The sequence below is a fragment of the Carlito syrichta genome, unplaced genomic scaffold, assembly GCF_000164805.1.
Source record: "Carlito syrichta isolate Samal-C Ts95f unplaced genomic scaffold, Tarsius_syrichta-2.0.1 Scaffold305573, whole genome shotgun sequence".
NCBI classification, from domain to species: Eukaryota; Metazoa; Chordata; class Mammalia; order Primates; family Tarsiidae; genus Carlito; species Carlito syrichta.
Window position 1 is genome coordinate 1 of NW_007249669.1, and position 19,763 is coordinate 19,763.

The following is a 19,763-nucleotide window of genomic DNA, read 5'->3' on the forward strand; positions in this document are numbered from 1 at the left end:
CTTGCTCATTCTCTTGCCTAGATTATTTAATAGATACATGCAGGTTTCCTCTCTCACTTCCTTCAAGTATTTGCTCGGTCCTCATCTTTTCAATGAGACCTGTCCTGACCAAGTGATTTTTAATTAAAGCTTGTTCTTTCACCACTCCCCAGTCCCAGCTGCAGCAGAATGTCAGCTCACTGAGAGCAGGGCTTTGTGGACTGCTGTTTCTGTAGCACAGGGCCTGCAAAAAACCTGGTTCTCCATAAATGTTTGTTAAATGAATATATTCTGATCCTATCTCCCCCATCTCCTGAAGTGAAATTGAAGTTTCCCATCTTTGCCAGATTAAGGTCCTATTTAGTTCAGTTTTGTGTGAGGAGGGAAGTGCGTTTACTCATACACTCCGTAAATAGGTAATGAACATCAATCACAACAGCTTTTGGGGGGCTTCTGGGCAGTCACAATATTGCAATGAACAAGAAATAAGGTTCCTGCCCACAGGAGCTTATATTCAGGTGGGATACATGCTGGTAAATTATCATGTCCATTCCTCCAACCTCAAACCCTCTCTAGTGTGACAGGTCCTGGAGCTGGACTGGGTACCACTGGAAACCCACCAGGCTGCCCATCAGCATGTCAGGCTCCCTGTCCCAAGATGCCAGGGAGGATCAAAGAGGAACTTGGTGGAGAGTGAGCTCTCAGTGGACCTGGCATGGCAGGGAGCGGATAAAGATGGGGCAGATCTCCAGGGAGAAGGACGCTCAAGATCAGACTCGTTGATCTAAGCCACTTCAAAGGGTTTTTCAACTTCCAGCTTGAGCAGAGAAAATGATCACACGCCAGAGGGAAAGCTAGATGAATTTTTCAACTGGAATGTTCTTCCCTAAGGATGGGCCATTGCACATATCTCAAGTGCTACTACTTGATCTGAAAATCCTTCTGGGTAACTCCAGGTAAAAGGGCTTTGATTGTACCAGGGAGTACAGCTAAACTGTAGAGTTGAAGGGAATGACCGCTGGAACAATAAGTGCTCCAGGTGAAGTAGTTCAGTAAGTCATGAGACAAAGTCTCCATGGCAAAGTAGGCAGAGCACCCATGTTATGAGCATAAACTCTGACCTCAGCTTTCCTCTTGTACTCAATCTCTATGACCCCTGCTCTTGGAGATGGGAAATCAATGGGCACAGGTCAGAAGTTAGGAGCCATTGTCAGGTGTCAAGGAGCATAGCACTTTCTAGAGGCAGAAGAACTTGACAAATGGGCATAGTGTACACATTAATTGATGGGAAGGCTGAAGCTCAGGAGAAAGTGTATCATCTTCCTATCAATAGAATGGGACCAGCACTGTGCCAGGAGAGCATGCTGAAGACATGATGTACATGTCAGCTTTTGTCACGGTAACTACCCCAAATCTCAATGGATCCCCATAACAAATGTTTACTTCTTGCTTCTGAGTCTTCAGATTGGCTGTGGCCCTACTGGGCTTGGCTCAGCTGAGCTCAGCTAGGTTCTGCTTAGCTCAGTTTGGCTATGAGGTGTAGGTTGAGTTCAGGTCTAATCCACATGTTCCTTCACATGGAGAAGCAGTTTCCAAGAGGTCAAGTCCAAGAGGCATCTGCTCACATTCTGATGACCAAAGTCCCAAGTGAACAGGGTAGGGAAGTAGACTACCTATCAAGATGCACTACAGAATCCCCTGTACAATCCTAATAAAGGAAGTAAGCAGATTTATTGGGAACAATCATCCAATTACCACACACAGGGATGTCAGAGGGCCTCAGAGACAGGAGAGGATTCCTCAGAGCCAGAGTTCTCCTGGGAAAGGACAGCCCCTACCATTGCCTCCCTCTAGATGCCATCAGCATTTATCTAGGCTGGCTCATAAAAGGCCAGGATAGAGTTGAAAACAGGCGAAGACCTCACCTGCTGGTGAGTTGCAGATATCTCCATGGGACAGACAAGCCCATGTTCTTTTCTAAAACAACCAGTAATCAGGACAGTGAAGGCAGAGAAGTAAAAAATGAACCACCTATAGTGGCTAAAGAATTCCAGGAATCACTAGATCTTGAGTGGAATTGTAGTGATAGTACTCACTTCAAGACTACTTCAAAATGCACACTTTGCAGAGGTCTCAGCTAGACACTGTGTGGCCTGAAAATTCTGCAATATTATATATATAAATACACATATATATATAATATTGCAGAATTTTATATATATATTTATATATAGATATAAATATTTGTATGGGGGAAGACAATATACATATTTTAAAGGCCCTTCAAGAAGCAAAATTTTTTTGAAGATGTGGGGTACAATCAATTAGGGTTAGGTACATAAGTGGTCACCATACAGGTAAAGTTTGATACTTATTGGTGTTATGAGTCCTTCTCCCCGCCGGCAGTGTCCCCCTACTGTCAATCCCTTTCTTACAGTATTATGATAAATGTTTAGGGTCTGCTTATGAGTGAGTACTTGTAGTACTCAGATCTTTGTTTCTGTGATAAATCACTGAGTATTACAGATTCTAATTCCATCCAAGCTGCTACAAAGTTCATCATTTTGTTTTTCTTTATGGTGAATTTTTAAGGACAAATAAATGCCTTATATTTAAATATTCAGTTGTCTGCTGGGTATTAACTCTTCAATAACAGCAGCATTTCTTCAGTAAAGCCAAATACACACACACACACACACACACACACACACACACACACCAAGACACAACAATCTCTCTTTGACAGTACAGCTGCTGCTCAAACCCTGAGTACCAGGACTAGAAAGAATATCTTCACTCGAAGTCCCACTAGATAGCAGGCTGAAGTTGCAGGAAGATATCTAGGCCCCACCAAGCCAGGCTTGGTTTCTGGAGTAGTTTTGAAGGTAGGGGCTGTAGCTGGGATGATATTCAGAATATTTAATAACCAGTGTGGCAGAGGTCCTGACCAATCAGAACTGCAGCCAACACATTGTGACCTGCATGCAAATGACTGCAGTCCCTGCATCCAGCTGGAAAGACTGTGGAAGATGCTGGCTGGGAGTCCATCGGGAGACTGACGTTGAAAGGTGAAAGGGAGCAGCACCTGCCTGCATGACCTGCTACTATCCCATGTGCAAAGGGCTGTGAATTTCAACCTGAGACCCTGGGGATCCTGCAGGGCATAAGCTAGACTTGTCTTCCTGCCTGAGGCGATCACCAATTACATGTGCTGTGAGGCAAGCTGGCCTCCCACCTGAGAAGGAGGTGAAGAGATTTACAGAATCTCTCTCTGATCTGACTTATTAAAGTAGTTAAAGGAGACCCATCCAGCAGGCAGCACCATGTAGAGATAAAGAAGTCAGGATTTAAATCCTTCCTATCTGGGAGGCCTAGACAAGAGTCCTTCAGCATCTCTTGGGTTCAGTCCCCTCATCTGGAAAATGGGAGTCCTAACAGGAACTACCTGGCAGGGTCATGATGAAGGTGAAATGAGCTAATAATACAGTCAAAGCCCTTGAAGCAGCCTAGCCCAGAGTTGGTCCTCCATAGTGGGAGCCATTGTTACTATTCAAGATGGCTGAATGACCCAGGAATTAGATGAAACAAGTGATCAAAAGGGAGGTGAGACACAAAAGTCACATGAAGTTGGTGGAGGGACGTCTGATTCAAAGGAGAGCTGATTTTGTTACTGATTGCCTTTAGTTGGCCAGTATCATCCAAGGCCTGTAGAAAGTGGGAGTACTGAGTGGGATCCAAGGCCTTCCTGGGGGGAATCTGCACAGACACGTGCTCCCCCCAGCATCCTCCCTCTCCAAGCAGTGGATCCAGCCCAGCAACACTGGGGGCTGGTGTTGTCTGTAACAAGATAAAAGGTCTATGCTTGAGAAGCAACATTTGCTGCCACTTCCCCGCCAGGACAAAAGAAAGCCAAATCAAACCCAAATAACACCTGCAGGCCCACACCACAGCTTTTTGATTGTCTGTGATAACCATGTGACATCTGAAAATACATACCATACTCTACAATCCCTATCAATGCTGCTTGTAAAATCCACCCACTTCTCATGGAACATCACAGACTCTTGGAAACTCACACAGGCTTTTCTTCTCATCTCTGAATGAGACATCGCCTGTGGATGAGTGACCAAGAGGGGAACCCAAGGTGTACTGGTGGCAGAACAGAAGTGTCCAGGATGCATAGCTTGCCAATTGAGGAATGCCATGCCAAGCAGCTTGGATTTCTGTCTTGGATAAGAGGTAACACCTGGGAGATTCCTCTTTCTTGCACTGTCACTTCCTGAACCTAAGGCCAAAGGTAACCTGGCAACTTCCAGAAGTAACTTTATCCCAGAACAACAAGCTATGGATTGGGTTTGCTTGACTGCACCAGTATCACATCAATGACTGACTTACCCAATGCATTTTTATTTTTTATTTCAACCCATCTTCCAAAGCCCAAAGCAACTTAAGACCACAAGAGCCACCACCTCTACCAAAAAAAAAAAAAAAAGGAATATTTTGAAAGCTTAACTGATAACTCCACAGTCATTCATTCAACTGACTCCCGAGGAAATGGAAGGCGTCTGGAAAATGTATTTTAAATTGATTTAACGTTGAGCCATGTTAAATGCTTTAATTTCCAAGCAATGCAATGCCCACCAAAACATCAATTAGTCCCAGCAATCAGGCAGGAATATTGGTTTCTGTTGAGGGATTCTTTATTTCAGCTCTGCTAGGTACCGAGTAAGGAGAAATCCAATGTAGCCAGAGGAGAAACCAGAGCAGGCCCTGGCTATAATGGCACATTTCCTGTACTGGTCACCCTCTGGAGGGAGGGCAGTAACTTGTATGTAAGGGCCTTATGCTGTTAACAGAAAACACCCTTCCTTCCCCACTGGTTCTCTGTCTCCAAGCTGAAAACAAAATAAGCCGAAATGGGACAGCAATGGGATCCCTGCTGAGGAGATGGTCTGGCTTAAGGATTTGCAAGATGGTCTCCCTGCCCTAGTCGAGGCTCTTGGTCCAGGAACGGTCTCCCGCAGTCTGAAACGTCCTTTGTCTCTACATGCCTTGGCCAGCTGTTTGGGACATCACAGGGCAGGGTGATGTGCTCAGGTCACTCACCACAGGGCCTTGGCCATTGGGACCAGCAGCGGGCAGCCAAGCCAAAGACCCCAGCAGATGGGTGTTCCTAAAAGCAAACACAAGATGAGAGGACACATGAGGTCTCGGCAGCCAGAGAGGGCGGAGGCATCACACCCAAACGCCCTGAGTGTCTCTCTGGGACACTTAACACCAAACCCTGATTTGTTCATCTGTTAAGTGGGAATAGCGAGCCCAAAGGGAAGGGGAGGTGGGGGAGTGAGAGCTGAATGAGACTGTGTGAATCAGCATGTATCAAATCTGCCTTAATCATAAGAGTCTTGGGAGCGTGTTAAAAATGTAAATTCCGGCTGGACTCAGTGGCTCAGCCTGTAGTCCCGTGCTTTGGGAGGCCAAGGTGAGTAAATTGCCTGAGCCCGCAGGTTCGAGACCCGCCTGGGCAACTGGCGAGACCTCATCTCTACAATAAATCAAAAAATTAAGCCGGGTTTGGTGGCTCAGCCTGTAATCCCGCGCCTTTGGGAGGCTGAGGTGAGAGGATGGCCTGAGCCCGCGGGTTCGAGACCCGCCTGGGTAGGCGAGACCTCATCTCTACAATAAAAAAAAAATCAGCCGGGCGTGGTAGCGCATGCCTGTAATTCCGGCTACTCGGAAGGCTGAGGCGGAAGGATCGCCGGAGCCCAGCAGGCGAGGCTGCGGTGGCCGGGAGCGGCCACTGCACTCCAGTCTGGGCGACAGAGTGAGACTCCAACTCAAAAAAAAAAAAAAAAAATTAGTCGGGCGTGGTAGTGCATGCCTGTATTTCCAGCTACTTGGAAGGCTGAGGCGGAAGGATTGCCAGAGCCCAGCAGGTCGAGGCTGCGGTGGCCGGGAGCGGCCACTGCACTCCAGTCTGGGTGACAGAGTGAAACTCCGACTCAAAAAATAAATAAATAAATAAATAAATAATGAAAATTTTAAAAATGCAAATTCCAGGATCCTCCCCTGGAGATTCTGATTCAGCAAATTGGTGAGGAGGCCCAGGAATTTGTGTTTTAAACATCTTTCCCAGATGATTCTGATTATTAAGCAAATTCCGGAATAAGAGATTAAGGGTTTGGCCCACAGGAAGGTTCACCAGCAGCCCTCGCTCAGGTCTGTGAGGTGAATGGAGGAAGGAAGGGTATCCAGGATCCTGCCTGGCTGGGGACATATAGGGAACATCTTTTTAAAGGGCCCTCATCACTTTATGACACAGCTGCTTCAAGAGAAAATGAGTCCCGCCTTTCTGCAGGGAATTTGACAATGTCCATCAAAATTACAAATGCACATACCTTCTGATGCAGCAATTGCACTTTGAAGAGTTTATCATACAGACATACATGAACATACACGAATGATAAAAGGTCATGGGCTACAGCGTTGTTTGTAACAGCAAAAAAATAGAAACAATGGAAATATCCATCTACAGAGATCTGGTTGAATATAGTACAGCATCACCACAAAACCAACAATTACACAGCTCTGGTGCACAGGTGTGGACCTGTCTCCAAGGCATATTGTCAGGTGAAGAATGCAATATGCAGAACAAGGTATATAATATGCTTTTGTAAGGGTGCAGAGACAATCCACATTTGATTTGTTGTGTATGCATAGAACATCTCTGAACAAATACACAAGAAGCTGGTAACATTGCTTGCCTCTGGGGAAGGGAACTGGGTGGCTGGGGGGCAGAGGATGGAGAAAAAGGTTTCACTACTTGCCTTTTCAGGCCTTATGTTTTTTGGTTTTTTTTTAGTTGGAGTCTCACTCGGTTGCCCAGACTGGAGTGCAGTGGCCGCTCCTGGCCACCGCAGCCTCGCCTGCTGGGCTCCGGCAATCCTTCCACCTCAGCCTTCCGAGTAGCCAGAACTACAGGCATGCACTACCACGCCTGGCTGATTTTTTGATTTATTGTAGAGATGAGGTCTCGCTGCCCAGGCGGGTCTTGAACCCGCGGGCTCAGGCAATCCACTCACCTCAGCCTCCCAAAGGCATGGGATTACAGGCTGAGCCACCGAGCCCGGATGCCTTATGTTTTTTGAACCCTGTGCATTACCTATTGTGTACATTATCTATCTGTACAAAACACTGTGACACAAAAATAATTTTTAAATGTGGGCATATTATATTTCAGTGAAAACATTTTTTAAGATAATAATAATACATCAAAGGGAATGGCTTCTGTTTGCAAGCACCACCTCTGGCCACTGGTGGCTGCAGACACAGGGACGACTCCAATTTGCCCTTCCAAGTGAAGGCAGGAAGTGGAACAGAGGCAGATGTTTCAAGGCAAGAAAAGGCAGAGTGGAGGTTTTAGTTAAACACCACGTTCTCTTTCTTCTCTAGGTTATTTGCACATGCTGTTCCTTCTGCCAGGGACATTATCTACCTGGCTAAGCCTATCTTATCCTCACCTTGCGCCTCAACTGAGACATCACTGACTTGAGCTTTCCTCCCCCCCCTCCCCCAAGCCTATCCCTGCGTATCCCATCTCGGCACCCAGCACCCTGCCTCATGGCTGCCTGGGCATGCATGTCTCCCCTCACCCCTGGTTGCACTAAGAGCTCAGTGAGGGAAGGGGACACACCTTGTGGGAAGCTGTGTCTCCAGACTGCCATTCAGATATGGTGCTAAAGACAGAATGGAGTCACAAAGAAATGAAAAAGTGCAGGGAAAGGAGGAGTAAGTAAGGCAGGGAGGAGAAAGGGGAAGGAAAGCCAGACCCCCAGGGTCAAATGCCACCCCCTGGTGAGGCCTCCTCACTATTCCATCTTAGTTCAGCCCTTAGTCATCATCACTCCCCCCGCATATTTTCTTCCCTGGCCTTATCGGATGTGAAATCATCGTCTTCACTTACAGGAGGGACTTATCTATCTTGCCCACCCCTGCATTCCCAGCCCCAGGGCAAATTTGGAACACCACAGGTGCCCAGCATTTATACAAGTCATTAATACTGGACAGTGGCACAGAGGGAGGATACAAAGGAGACATTGAAATGGATTCAGTCCTGAGAGATTCTGAGGCAACGAGTTCTGGGTGGAGCCCGGGGAACTGGAAGATTTTAAAAGCTCCCCCGGGTGGTTTTAAAGTGCTGCCAGGGCTGAGAACCATCTCTGTGAAGCTTGGTAGGGACTTGGGGCTTTTCTGCGAGTGCAGGATTCACCCAATGACTACCAGAGACCTCACTCTGAATCTTTGGAATCTTCCTGCCCTAGGCCCTGCAGGGAGCACAGGGAAGGGGGTAGGGCTGGACCATGGGGCAGGAGGCGACTCGGCTCACCTGGGGGAGACCGCGAGGAGGGAGTTCCGGTGGGACTGAAGCTCGCGGGCGCCTCCTGCCAGGAGTGAGTCTTGGCGCCATCTAGCGCCCGCTGAAGGCTCTGCAGCTGTAGCACGCTGAGCTGCCGGCGCTGAGCGAGGGTCACCGCCGCGGCATTCTCTGGACCCAAGGAGGCGATCTGCTCCGCGGACAGCTCCTTGGGGAAGGGAAAGGCGGCAGAGCGCTCAGAGGGGCCTAACTTTGTCATACCCATGTATCACGTTCGCTCCTTTATAAGATGTTTCCTTAAAATTAGATCACTCTTTCGCTTACCAAAATTAATGTATTTTATTATTTATTTTTTGTTTATTTATTTATTTATTTATTTATTGAGTTGGAGTCTCACTCCGTCGCCCAGACTGGAGTGCAGTGGCCGCTCCCGGCCACCGCAGCCTCGCCTGCTGGGCTCCAGCGATCCTTCCGCCTCAGCCTTCCGAGTAGCCGGAATTACAGGCACGCGCTACCACGCCCGGCTGATTTTTTGATTTATTGTAGAGAAGAGGTCTCGTTGCCCAGGCGGGTCTCGAACCCGTGGGTTCAGGCAATCCACTCACCTCAGCCTCCCAAAGGTGCGGGATTACAGGCTGAGCCACCGAGCCCGGCTAACTAATGTATTTTAAAATAGAAATTTTAAAAAGGAAATTTCCTAAAATTGGACACCAGCAGGATTTACCATAAGTAAACATTAAATAAAAGCCCAAAAAAATGTTGAATTCACCTAGTGAGCTTTGTTGGCCAACAACGGCTGAACCCATGACCTCTTAAAAAGGAGGGAGGGGACATAAAAAGTGTTGTGGAGGTGTTAAAGACATTCTAGCTGCAAACTGACGCTTGCTGCTTGAAGCAATCCGAAGTATTAAAGGAGACTTGGAAAGGGAGTCATGATTTTCTCATTGTATGGCTTACTGTTATTTAATACCAGGCAAGGCACCTTCCCAATTCTTTGGGCCCTTCGTCTCAGGACACACTGGTATGTAGGGCAAAGTCCAGCTCTGACATAAGCTAGCCATGTCACCTTGGGCAAGTGACATAGGTTCTCTGTGGAGCAGCACAGAAAACTCATCTCCTGTGCCGATTGATTCTGATCCTTTGCTATGACTGCCTGAGCACCATGTGATGAGTTCTACTGGGGAGCAGAGGAGGAAAGTGTAGTAATCTGTTAGTGATGTCTGCCATGAACAACATGAGTAGGAAATTGTGTCAGGCACACTAAGTGTGTGTCTTTGAGGACTCTAAGCAAGGCATTTTCTGACACCACCACCAGCTCAAAGGACTTCATGACTAGTTCCAGTAAAGCCAGACAGAATAAGGTGGGATGGCAGGATTTTGCTCTTGCAGAGGGGACTCCAGGGGTATCCTGCTTATTTTCTAAGGGCCCCAAAGAATGAGGGAAAAGTGCTTACATTCTCTCACTTCTTCTTCATCACACTCTCCTCCTCTTCTGCCCAGGTAGATGCCTCCCTGGAATCATATTCCTGTGCTTAGAACCTTTATCCGCACCTCACTCCAGGACATAGCTCAGGCTTCTGGACATGGAAAAGCTCTGGATCCTGCCCATCTCTCCAGCCTCACCTGGCACACCTCACCCCAGGAGAATGAGCATCAATATTCACAGTCCCCAGAAGGCAGCACCTTTTTGTGCACTTCCTTTGGCCTGGAATGCTGTTCCTCCCTCTCTACCTAGTTACCCTGTCCTCCAAGATTTAGTGTCACCTCCTATCCTGTCATCACACACACACACACACACACACACACACACACCCACACACGCATGGGGGGAGGAAACACAAGTGCCCTTCTGGCTTACATCTACCATTTACACAGAGTCTGTATTATAGAAATTGTCTATTTTTCCAGTGTTGCTAACTTGTGACCTATAGACCAGGTTGAATCTCTAGGCCAACTGCACTGTGTTTTCAAAAATAAATTCACATTGGCTGCCAACATTTAACCATCAGTAGATTCCACATGAAAATGAAGATTTCTGGTTTCTTCTTTTAAAAAAGAGAGAGAGAAGAAGATTCAGCAATACTGGGCCCACATGATCACACTGCATTAATGTGCTAGAGATGAGATGCAGCCTCCCCATTTAGACAGGGTTCTCAGTTTACCTTGGTCCCCAGCTTACTTTTTATGTTACTTTCCAGGGTCCTGAAGGCATTTTGTGATGACTCCTTCACCCATGCATCCCCAGGTGCACCTAGCCTGGAGCCTATCACAATGTACACGGCCAATAGGAATTTCTGGAATAGACAAATACCCAAACAAAAAAGCAGCACAACTGTACTCTAAACCAGACCAAAGGAAAGAGCTTACCAAAATGCCAGCATTCAAGACTAAGCTGCCTGTTCCAAGCTGAGTGCCCCAAAGGGAAAGCAGGAATTAGCTCAATGGTCTTAAGAACTGCTGTTTATTGTCCACAAAGTTATTACACCTGCTCTGTGCTGGGAGCTGTCCGAGGTGCTGAAGAGGTTCACGGTAGGCTGTGTGTCTTGAAATTGACCAATGACGTGGCATCATGGGAGTGTGTCTAAACTGGTTTTTGTGCCTTATCCACAAAGTGGATGGACTGAATGTGTTCCCATAATACACAGCAAGCAAGAACACCAGAGTCTCCCTCCGCAGAGCCAACTGTCCCCACCAAACACTCACCTAATCTTGAACATAGATAGGAAACAATGACGTCTCCCTGAATACTGTACTTCCCTGACTTTGATCCAATTCCACCTTCTCAATTTTTTCCACAGTGATTTATCACCTGTAATACTGTGGTTTTCTTAATATTTGTCTTTAAATCAACTAAAATATTTTTTCTTAAATTTATTTTAAAAGGAAATGTTACAGAGGTCCACAATCTCTCATCTGCAATTCCAAAGTTCAAAAAGTATTAAAACTGAAAGTTTTTTCCGAATTTTAATACAAATTTATTTATTAGTAAAACCTGACCTGACTTGATGTGAGACTATTTATTTATAGACTCCATTTATTTCAATTAGTGTGACTTGTCACTGATTTCTTCATAGAAATACTAATGTGTTTGCTTACAAAGTGCTTCCCCATACCCTGTTGGGGGTATTGAGTTACACACAGTACCTGAACAACATAATCTTCTTAAAATCTGGATTCTGAACTATATCTGTCCCAAAGGTTTTGCATAAGGGTTTATGAACTTGTCACACCACCATAAATAGAAAATCAGTACCACTTGTTATAAAGAGAAAGTGTCCATAAAATAGTTACAATTAAACCATAAATTAAACTTTTAAGAAAAAACCACTCTTTTAAAAAAAAAAACAACCTAAAATTGGGCCGGGTGCAGTGGTTCATGCCTGTAATCCCAGAATTTCTCCCAATTTTCCCAAGACGGGAGAATTGCTTGAGCCCAGGAGTTTGAGACAAACCTAGGCAACATAGTGAGACCTCATCTCTACAAAAAATACAAAAATTAGCCGGGCATAGTTTAATTCTGTAGTTCCAGCTACTCAGGAGGCAGAGGCAGAAGGATCACCTGAGTCCTAGAGGTTGAGGCTGCAGTGAGCCAGGATCATGCCACTGCACTCCAGCCTGGGTGACAGAGTGAGCCCATGTCTCAATAAAATAAAATAAAACCACCTAAAATTATCCTGTGACCATTCATTGTTGGCATACTGATCTTCCCTGGCCCCATCACCAGAAGGCTGGTTGCAAGCCTTTAAATTCCAAGGCCTGTCACCTGTTTCCTTGTGTGATTTGAAATGGGGTCAGGCTCCCATTTCTCCTTGAAGAACTGAGCACCTACTTTGAATATCTCATCAGGAAAGCATTTTATTGCTGATGGTTGGAAATATGGCATCAAATCCTTGTCAAGCATCCGGAGCTCTGCCTTAGTTAATCCAGCTGGGGAGGAAAAGGAATCACGAGGGTTTAGTTCAAGCCATCGGAACTCCGCTTGTTTTATTAATGGTGCTGCATAATGTACAGATCTGAGTGTTCTAGGCAAGCATCATCCCTCACAAAAGGCCCTGAAAATCACACTGGAGAATCAAGTTCCTTAATCAACTCAGAAAAAAAATGTGGGTCACATTAGCCCTGATTGGTTTCCTGCTGTGAAATGCATGCCCAGAAGGAGCTTCAATTTACACACTTTCAAATTGTGTATAAACCTATTTGGGGCCAATTAAATCACATTCTTGTGTCTTTCAACCTTTAGTGCACACAACAATCTCCAAGAGAGCTTGTTTAAAAGGCATATTTTCAGACCCTACTCTCTCAAACTTCAAATCATGAAATCTAGGTCCTCCTGTAACTCCATTGATGTTTGCTACACGTGGCCAAGGATTCATTTTATTTTTCTCCTCACATTTAAGTTTGGAAAGAGAGAAAAAAGCATGTTCAGGGTGGCTCTTACCTGCGATGGTCCCCAGCTCCTGCAAGACAGAGCTGGTCCACTTGGTGGGATCCCCAAACACGACTTCTGCCTTCCTCTTAAACTCAGTCAAGACATGGGCACTACAGAGCAGAGTTCCAATTCTGGCCACTACTACCCTGGTTAAAGAGAGCAGGAGATAGTGTGAGCTTGGGGAACACTCCAGTCAAAAATAAAAAACCAATGTGCAGAAGTTAGGAAGGCTCAGCATTGAGAAAGGATCCAGCTAACCCCACTCCCTGTATTAACCCAGAAGGCTACAAAGCATCAGTAAGTGGAGAAAATCTGGATTGGTGGATGGATGGGTGGATGGATGGATGGATGGATGGATGGATGGATGGATGGATGGATAATTTGCCATTGTGCACACTGGTATTTTGGTTACCTGAATTCTGAGATCTTTATAAGTGGGATTTCAGTGATGTTCATAGCACATAGGGTTGCACCAAGTCCAACTAAATGAAAGCTTTTCAGATCCTGGATATTATAGCCTGAATCATCCAGGAACCCTTGCAGGATGGATTTAGCCTATAAAAAATGAGAAAGGATCAAAGATGAACTATCCAGGGATGATCAAGATCCCAAAGTCAGAGGGGACAGCTGAGCTGTTGCTGCAGCCTCCCGATTGATCCCCCACTCTACTCTCTAGAATTCCCTCTCCAAATCATCCTGGTCACTGACGGCAGGTTCATGTCCCTAAGGTGCTACATCAACTGAGTGTGTTCCCTGATCTATGAAGAAGGTATCTTTAGGCAATTAATATTTTATATCTTTCACCAATATTAAAGGCACTTGTGTCCTGTGCTTGTATCTGCTGCTCATTTCCTTCAGTCACTCTTATGACCTTCAGACAGTTTGGACATTGAAGTTCTTCTGCATCCAGATCTGAGCTTTTCTAGCATCTGTCTCCACAACTTTCCAACAAAACCCTAAAATTACTGCCTCCCTGCCTTTGCTCAAGCCAGTCCCTGAAATGCTCCTCTGCACTTCCAACTGTTAGAATCCAGCCATCCTTTTATTTTCAGGGTCAATTCAAAAGTCGCTTTTTGTGACTTTTCAGTCAGAATGAATTTTTCTCCCTCTGTGGTCCTACAGAAATACATTTGCCCCTCGCTCTTCAATTCCAGAGAGTTGAACATAAAATACTTTGATGTTAAAGCATTTTAAGACATTTTAATTACAAGGGGCTAGTGTCCAGGGTCTCTGTAATTCTAGCATAGTGGCTCTTCATTTTTTACTACTTTCTCTAAAGAACCACCCCTCCCACAACCTTACTTCGTGTGGTTCAATCAAAGCTAACTGTACTCTGAGTTCCAGAACTGATAATATGGCCCAGCCTTGAGCAATCAATTCATTTCTTAGCCTGACTGTAGTGATTGGTTCTGAATTTGGCATGTGATCCAGCCAGAGTCAGTCAGGGCTTTTTTGTTAAAGGAAATAGTAAAAGAGCTTTCTTTACTCTGGCCTTGAACTCAGAAGGATACACACAAGAAGCTGCTTGAACTTGCCACATGGAGGAGAGTGCCTGCCTCTCAATGTAGTCAACACAAAAGAAAGCAAAGTCCAAAAATGGATGAGAGATGAAATTCTCAACCATAACATTGAAGCTCCTGGATCCAGTTATCCCTGAATTCTCTCCCTGAACTTTTCAGTTAGGGAAATTCCTTTTATGACTCAAGCCAGTTTTTGTTGGATTTTCTGCCACTTGTAACTAAACAATCCCTGATTCATTTGATCTACCAATGTTGAACCTGAGAAAGCATCTAAGCCAATTACTCGGTGATGAGTCATATAATAAAGTCCGGATCCTTCTGTACCCATGGGGGCAGGTGACAACGATTATGGGAGCTCACAAGGCAAAAGTGGGAAGGAGACATCCAAGGACAAACATCTGAATGGGAGTGAAAGTAAGAGGGATATAGTCAATCTTCCCATCTCTCTTTAGTGCTGATCATCCCCATCACACAATATGGACCATTACAGTGTTGAGACAGATTGTGAAATGTTGCAATGGAATTCCATTTTTCATGTGGCTATTGCCTCTGGTCCCTTGGGTCTGTTTAAATGCCATCTCCTCTGAGAAGACTGCCCTCCAGACTCCTTCATCTCAAACAGCCTCCCTCCTCACTATTCCATGAGTATCTTGTCCATTTGCTGTATCACTTATTACAATTTGTTAGATTTTTGACTTTGATCACTGTTTGTCTGGGTCACCAAGTAGACAAGACTACCCACACTAAGTAGACTACCCACAGACAAGGTCCATTTCCAGATATTTGACCATTGTGTCCCCCAGCACCTAGAATAATGCCTGCCACACAGTAGGAGTTCAATAATTACTTTTTGAGTGAATCAATGGACGAATGAATGGAATAACATCTGAGCAAGTGACCTACAGAAGTCATAGGCAATGTATACTCCTTTGGCATGCATTATTTTGCTGCTTTCATGTGATTGACTGACTTCAGGAAGATTTCCCTCATTTCTGCAAATCAGACTGGTCGATATCTTCATTAAGTTGCCCTCCGTGATTAGAAAGCTACTATGGGGCTGAGGAAGGGGGAAGTTCAATAAGACCACACTTACACTTGAATGTCTTTGACTGAATAGAAATGTGCACCCAAAGTATTAATTGCTAACATTAATTGAATGCTGGCATTATTTTTGACTACCTTATTCTCCCATCCAATTCTCCTAGCAACTCTATATGGACACTACCAGGGGAGGGAGTAAAGGAGGGGGCATGTAGCATCCCAAAGCATACCTGGTCCTAAACCAGGAGAAGTGAGGGTCAATTGGAGGTCCAAACTTCACCTGCACAAAGCCTGTTTGTGGACTAATACTGACTTGTACCCCACATATCTATAATTTTAAAAAATTATCCCTATTTCAGAGAGGAGAAAACTGAGGCACCAAGAGGTTAAGTAACTAGGCCAAGGTCACACAGCTAGAAAATGACGTTTCTAGGATCAAAACGCAGGCAGTCTGACTCTAGAGCCTATATTCTTAGCCAGTGAACATGTTTGGTTATGGAGAAAGGATGGAAATTCAAGTTAGCTTTAAAGTTTTCTTATTAAGTCTTTACAATCAGGTTTCACCAGTTGACTCATGGCAATTTGTGCTCCCCAACTATCAGACATGTTCATTTCAAAACGAAAGTACCAAAATACAATTCAAATAAAATTACTTTGAAGATGTGGTATTAAATTGTCCTTGCTACTGAAACCCAGAAAATGCAAGCTCAGCCTACAAGGTGATAAGTCCAAATATATTTCCTTGAATGACTAGACCAGTGTATATATAATGATTCCAAGACAATTAATACCAACACTTTTAGGCAATATTAACTGCTGAAAAATGAATAGCTGTGAGATTTCAATCTCTCTGCTTATCCCTCTGGCTTCTATAATAGTTTTTTTTTTTCTTATATTGGTTTTTGAACTGAACTATCTGTTAATGTAGCTCCGTCAGGTCTGACTATTAATCTAGAAACATGCATTTAAGGGTTTGATTGGGAGCTAAAGTTGAAGAACTGACTGCAAATGATGTATGCAAATGTTAGGTTTTCATATCCTCTTCAAACATATTGATAAATCTCACTGCCATCCATGGGAATTAAAATTGGTGCAAAGGAAAAGAAATAAAGAGATACCCTCATTTCTAAGTTGGATGGATTTTTCTCCCAGTCTGCAAATAGAATGATTTTAATGGCAAAATTGTGATGTGGCACTTCTCAAACTAGTCAAAAACAGTTTTGGGGTCACAGAGTCACAGGATTACAGAATATCAGAGTGAAAGGAACCTCAGATTGTTGGGTCTAACCCTCTCCACTTGCAAAAAAGGAGGCTAGCCCAGAGAAAGGAAGTGTGTTGATGATGATGATGATGATGATAAAAGCAGCTAATTTTTATTAATTACTATACACCAGACAATGTTCAAAATGTTTTACATGTATTAACTCTTTTAATCCTCATGGCCAGGACTCCCATGCTGCCCAGCTCCAGGGGGCACCACTCACACTGTATTCTGTTTGAATGGCACCATTCAGCACTATGGAACATGGCAACCCTGAATACAAAAAACTCATGAGAGCAGAGGTCATGCATTGGTTTTGCCTGCTTAGCGTCTATTCTCCCTATGTTTAATAACAGAGAAATACTCTGTATTAGTTTCTTACTGCTGTTGTAACAACTTGCTACAAATTTAGTGGCCTAAAATTTATTCTCTTACAGTTCTAGAGATTTCACATTCTAAAATGGGCCAGCAGGATGTGGTCTGGAGATAATTCATTCCCTTGCTTTTCCCAGTTTCAAAGAAGCTGCCTACATTCCTTGACTGATGGCCCCATCCTCCATCTTCAAAAGCAGCAGCATAGCACCTTAAAATCTCTTTCTGTATCCCTCTGTTTCCATTACCACATCACCTTCTATATCTGTGAACTTCCTGCCTCGCAATATAAGGACCCTTGTGATTACATTGAGCCCACCCAAACAATCCAGGATAACCTCCCTATCTCAAGATCCTCAAATTAATCACATCTTCAAAGTCCCTTTTGCCCCATAAGGTAACATATTCATAGGTTCCTGGAATTTAGAAGTAGGCACCTTTGGAAGGGCCTTAATCAGCCTACCATATACCCTTCACCATTCTGTGCTCATGTGGTCATAATGAGATGGACCCTGCTCCCTGATGCAGGCCTGGTCAACCAACATACTCTAACCCTGACCAGAATGTTTGTTCAGGGGTGGGCAACTATATGATTGGAGATCATACTGGGACTTTTTCAAAAACTAATAAATAAGAGGCATGTTTTTATGGGGTAGCTAATTAGGCAGGATATAAGCTTAGTGCTAAAATGACCAATGAGATTGCTGCCTGAGAACAAAGACAGCATGGAGAAGCTAAGGTTTCCATTTCCAGAAGTACAGCAGATTAGACACTCTAAAGCCCTCTCCCAAGAGAAGCCATTAAAATTCTGAGGAGAACGTCTTCTTTAGCTCATGAGGGATTTGCTGACACAGAAATTGTCCTCACATCATAAACAATTGAATAAGATACATGAAACAACTGCACTCAAATACTGAACAAAACAGAATTATAATCCTGAAAGAAAAATAAGATGAGCCCTAAAACTGCCCTTTCTTACTGTCCAAAGGCAGTTTTCAGGTCACAAATCAGGAAGGGGAACACAAATAAGTCCAATTGCTCAGCTAAGTTGAGGATACAGAGATCCAAGTTCAGAGAGGCCAAGGTACCTATCATTTGTGAAGCAAAATACTGGAGAAGGGGAGAGAGTTCCAGAAATCTGCAGAGATGTCTTCTTGAGTACGAGTGCTGATTTGCACATATAAGGAGTGAAACTCCACATAGGCAAGGAAAGAGCCATCAGAAAGTAGTAGCCTGAGCAATTTCTAGAGCTCATATGCAGTTGGAAATAATTCACATTCCCAAACCATGTAAGAAGGGGAGAGAAAAGGGGAGAGGCAGTGACAATACAGACAAATGGAGGCAAATTTTGATAGAAATTAAGAAAACAGAATAGTCAACCTATGGTGATTTATTGGAAAGGGGTCAAGGATGACTCCCAGTTTCTGAAAGGGTGACAGTGCCTTTCACAGAAATGGGGGATACATGGGAGGAGCAAGTTTAGGGTTGGGAAGAATCAAAGGGTAAAGACAATGAGGTAAGTTGAGGGAGACTGAGTCTTAGGTACATCCAAGGAGAGAGATCTAGGCACGTAAGTTCCATGAAGACCCAGATTCTTGTCTATTTCTTTCACTAATGTGGGCTAGTGCCAAGAATAGCACCTGACATAAGAAGATGCCCAATAAACAGCTGTTGAATGAATGAGTATGGGTGTAGAGGGGGAAAAACCTCTGGGTTGGAGGTTAGGAATTATGATGAAAACTGGAGCTACAAAGATGGTCCACAGCATGTAGAATGAGAAGAGGCATAAAGACAGAATGCTTGGGACCCTAATCCTTAAAGGACTGGCAGAGAAAAAAAGAAATAATTCACATTCCCATCAGCCAGAGTGGAGAGATCTTGAAATGCATGGAGCATCACATAGAGTCATGAAAACAATCATTTCTCAATAATGGGGGCAAATTAATCACATAATAAAGGTCACTCTGGAATCACTCTAATAAAGCTGAAAAGGAAGCATAAAAAGGATCAAACTTATTTGAAACTAACTTAAATGGAGGACAGAACAAAGCTCAACACTTTGAAGGAATATAACTAAATCAAACACTCAACAATTTAAAATTCACAATGCCTATCACCCAATCAAAATTACTAGGCTTGTAAACAAGAAAATATGACCCATAACTAAGAAAAAAATCAGTCAATAGAAACAGACTCAGAAATGTAAATATATTTTTAATAAGGAAATTAGCAGCAGCAATGTGAGATCAGCTATTATAAATACAGAATATTTTAAAGACTCAACAACATCTCCCTACCTGTCTGGGGGTCCATTCTGTCTGCTGGCTTAGGGAAGCCACAGTGTCTATGGAGCTGAGGTTCAGTTGCTCCAGCTCACTCTCATTAAGAGCCAGAGCAATACGCCCCAGGGAGACAATATGGTGTTCTTTCCAGTAAGAAGGCATGTCCCACACCTTTAGGTAAAAAAGAAAATAGAATAGATTTAGCATTAGTGGTATTATTTATCATGATCTGAATGCTTGTTTCCTTTCCTCCCACAAAAAAAAATCTTATGTTGAAACCTAATCTCCAACATGATATATTAGAAAGCATGGCCTTGAGAGATGATTAGGTCATGAGGGTGGAGCCCTTATGAATGGGATTAGTGCCCTTATAAAAAAGACCTCAGATAGCTAGTTAGACCCTTTCTTCAATGTGAAGGAGGACACATCAAGAAGACACTATCCATAAGAAACGAGATCTCATCAGACACTGAGTCTGCCAGCACCTTGATCTTAGATTTCCCAG

The 19,763-nt window shown here is 44.1% G+C and overlaps 1 protein-coding gene across 1 annotated transcript in view; it reads right to left on the reverse strand.

Moving 5' to 3' along the window:
* Positions 1–5,081: 5,081 nt before the first annotated feature.
* OTOA (otoancorin) overlaps positions 5,082–19,763 on the reverse strand; it is a 76,224-nt gene continuing 61,542 nt past the window's right edge. The window contains exons 23-28 of the mRNA XM_008061762.1: positions 19,274–19,429; positions 13,195–13,337; positions 12,792–12,928; positions 12,183–12,280; positions 8,366–8,561; positions 5,082–5,152 (exon numbers count right to left, since the gene is read on the reverse strand). Coding sequence (XP_008059953.1) covers positions 5,082–5,152; positions 8,366–8,561; positions 12,183–12,280; positions 12,792–12,928; positions 13,195–13,337; positions 19,274–19,429 — 801 coding nt within the window. The remainder of the gene's footprint in view (positions 5,153–8,365; positions 8,562–12,182; positions 12,281–12,791; positions 12,929–13,194; positions 13,338–19,273; positions 19,430–19,763) is intronic.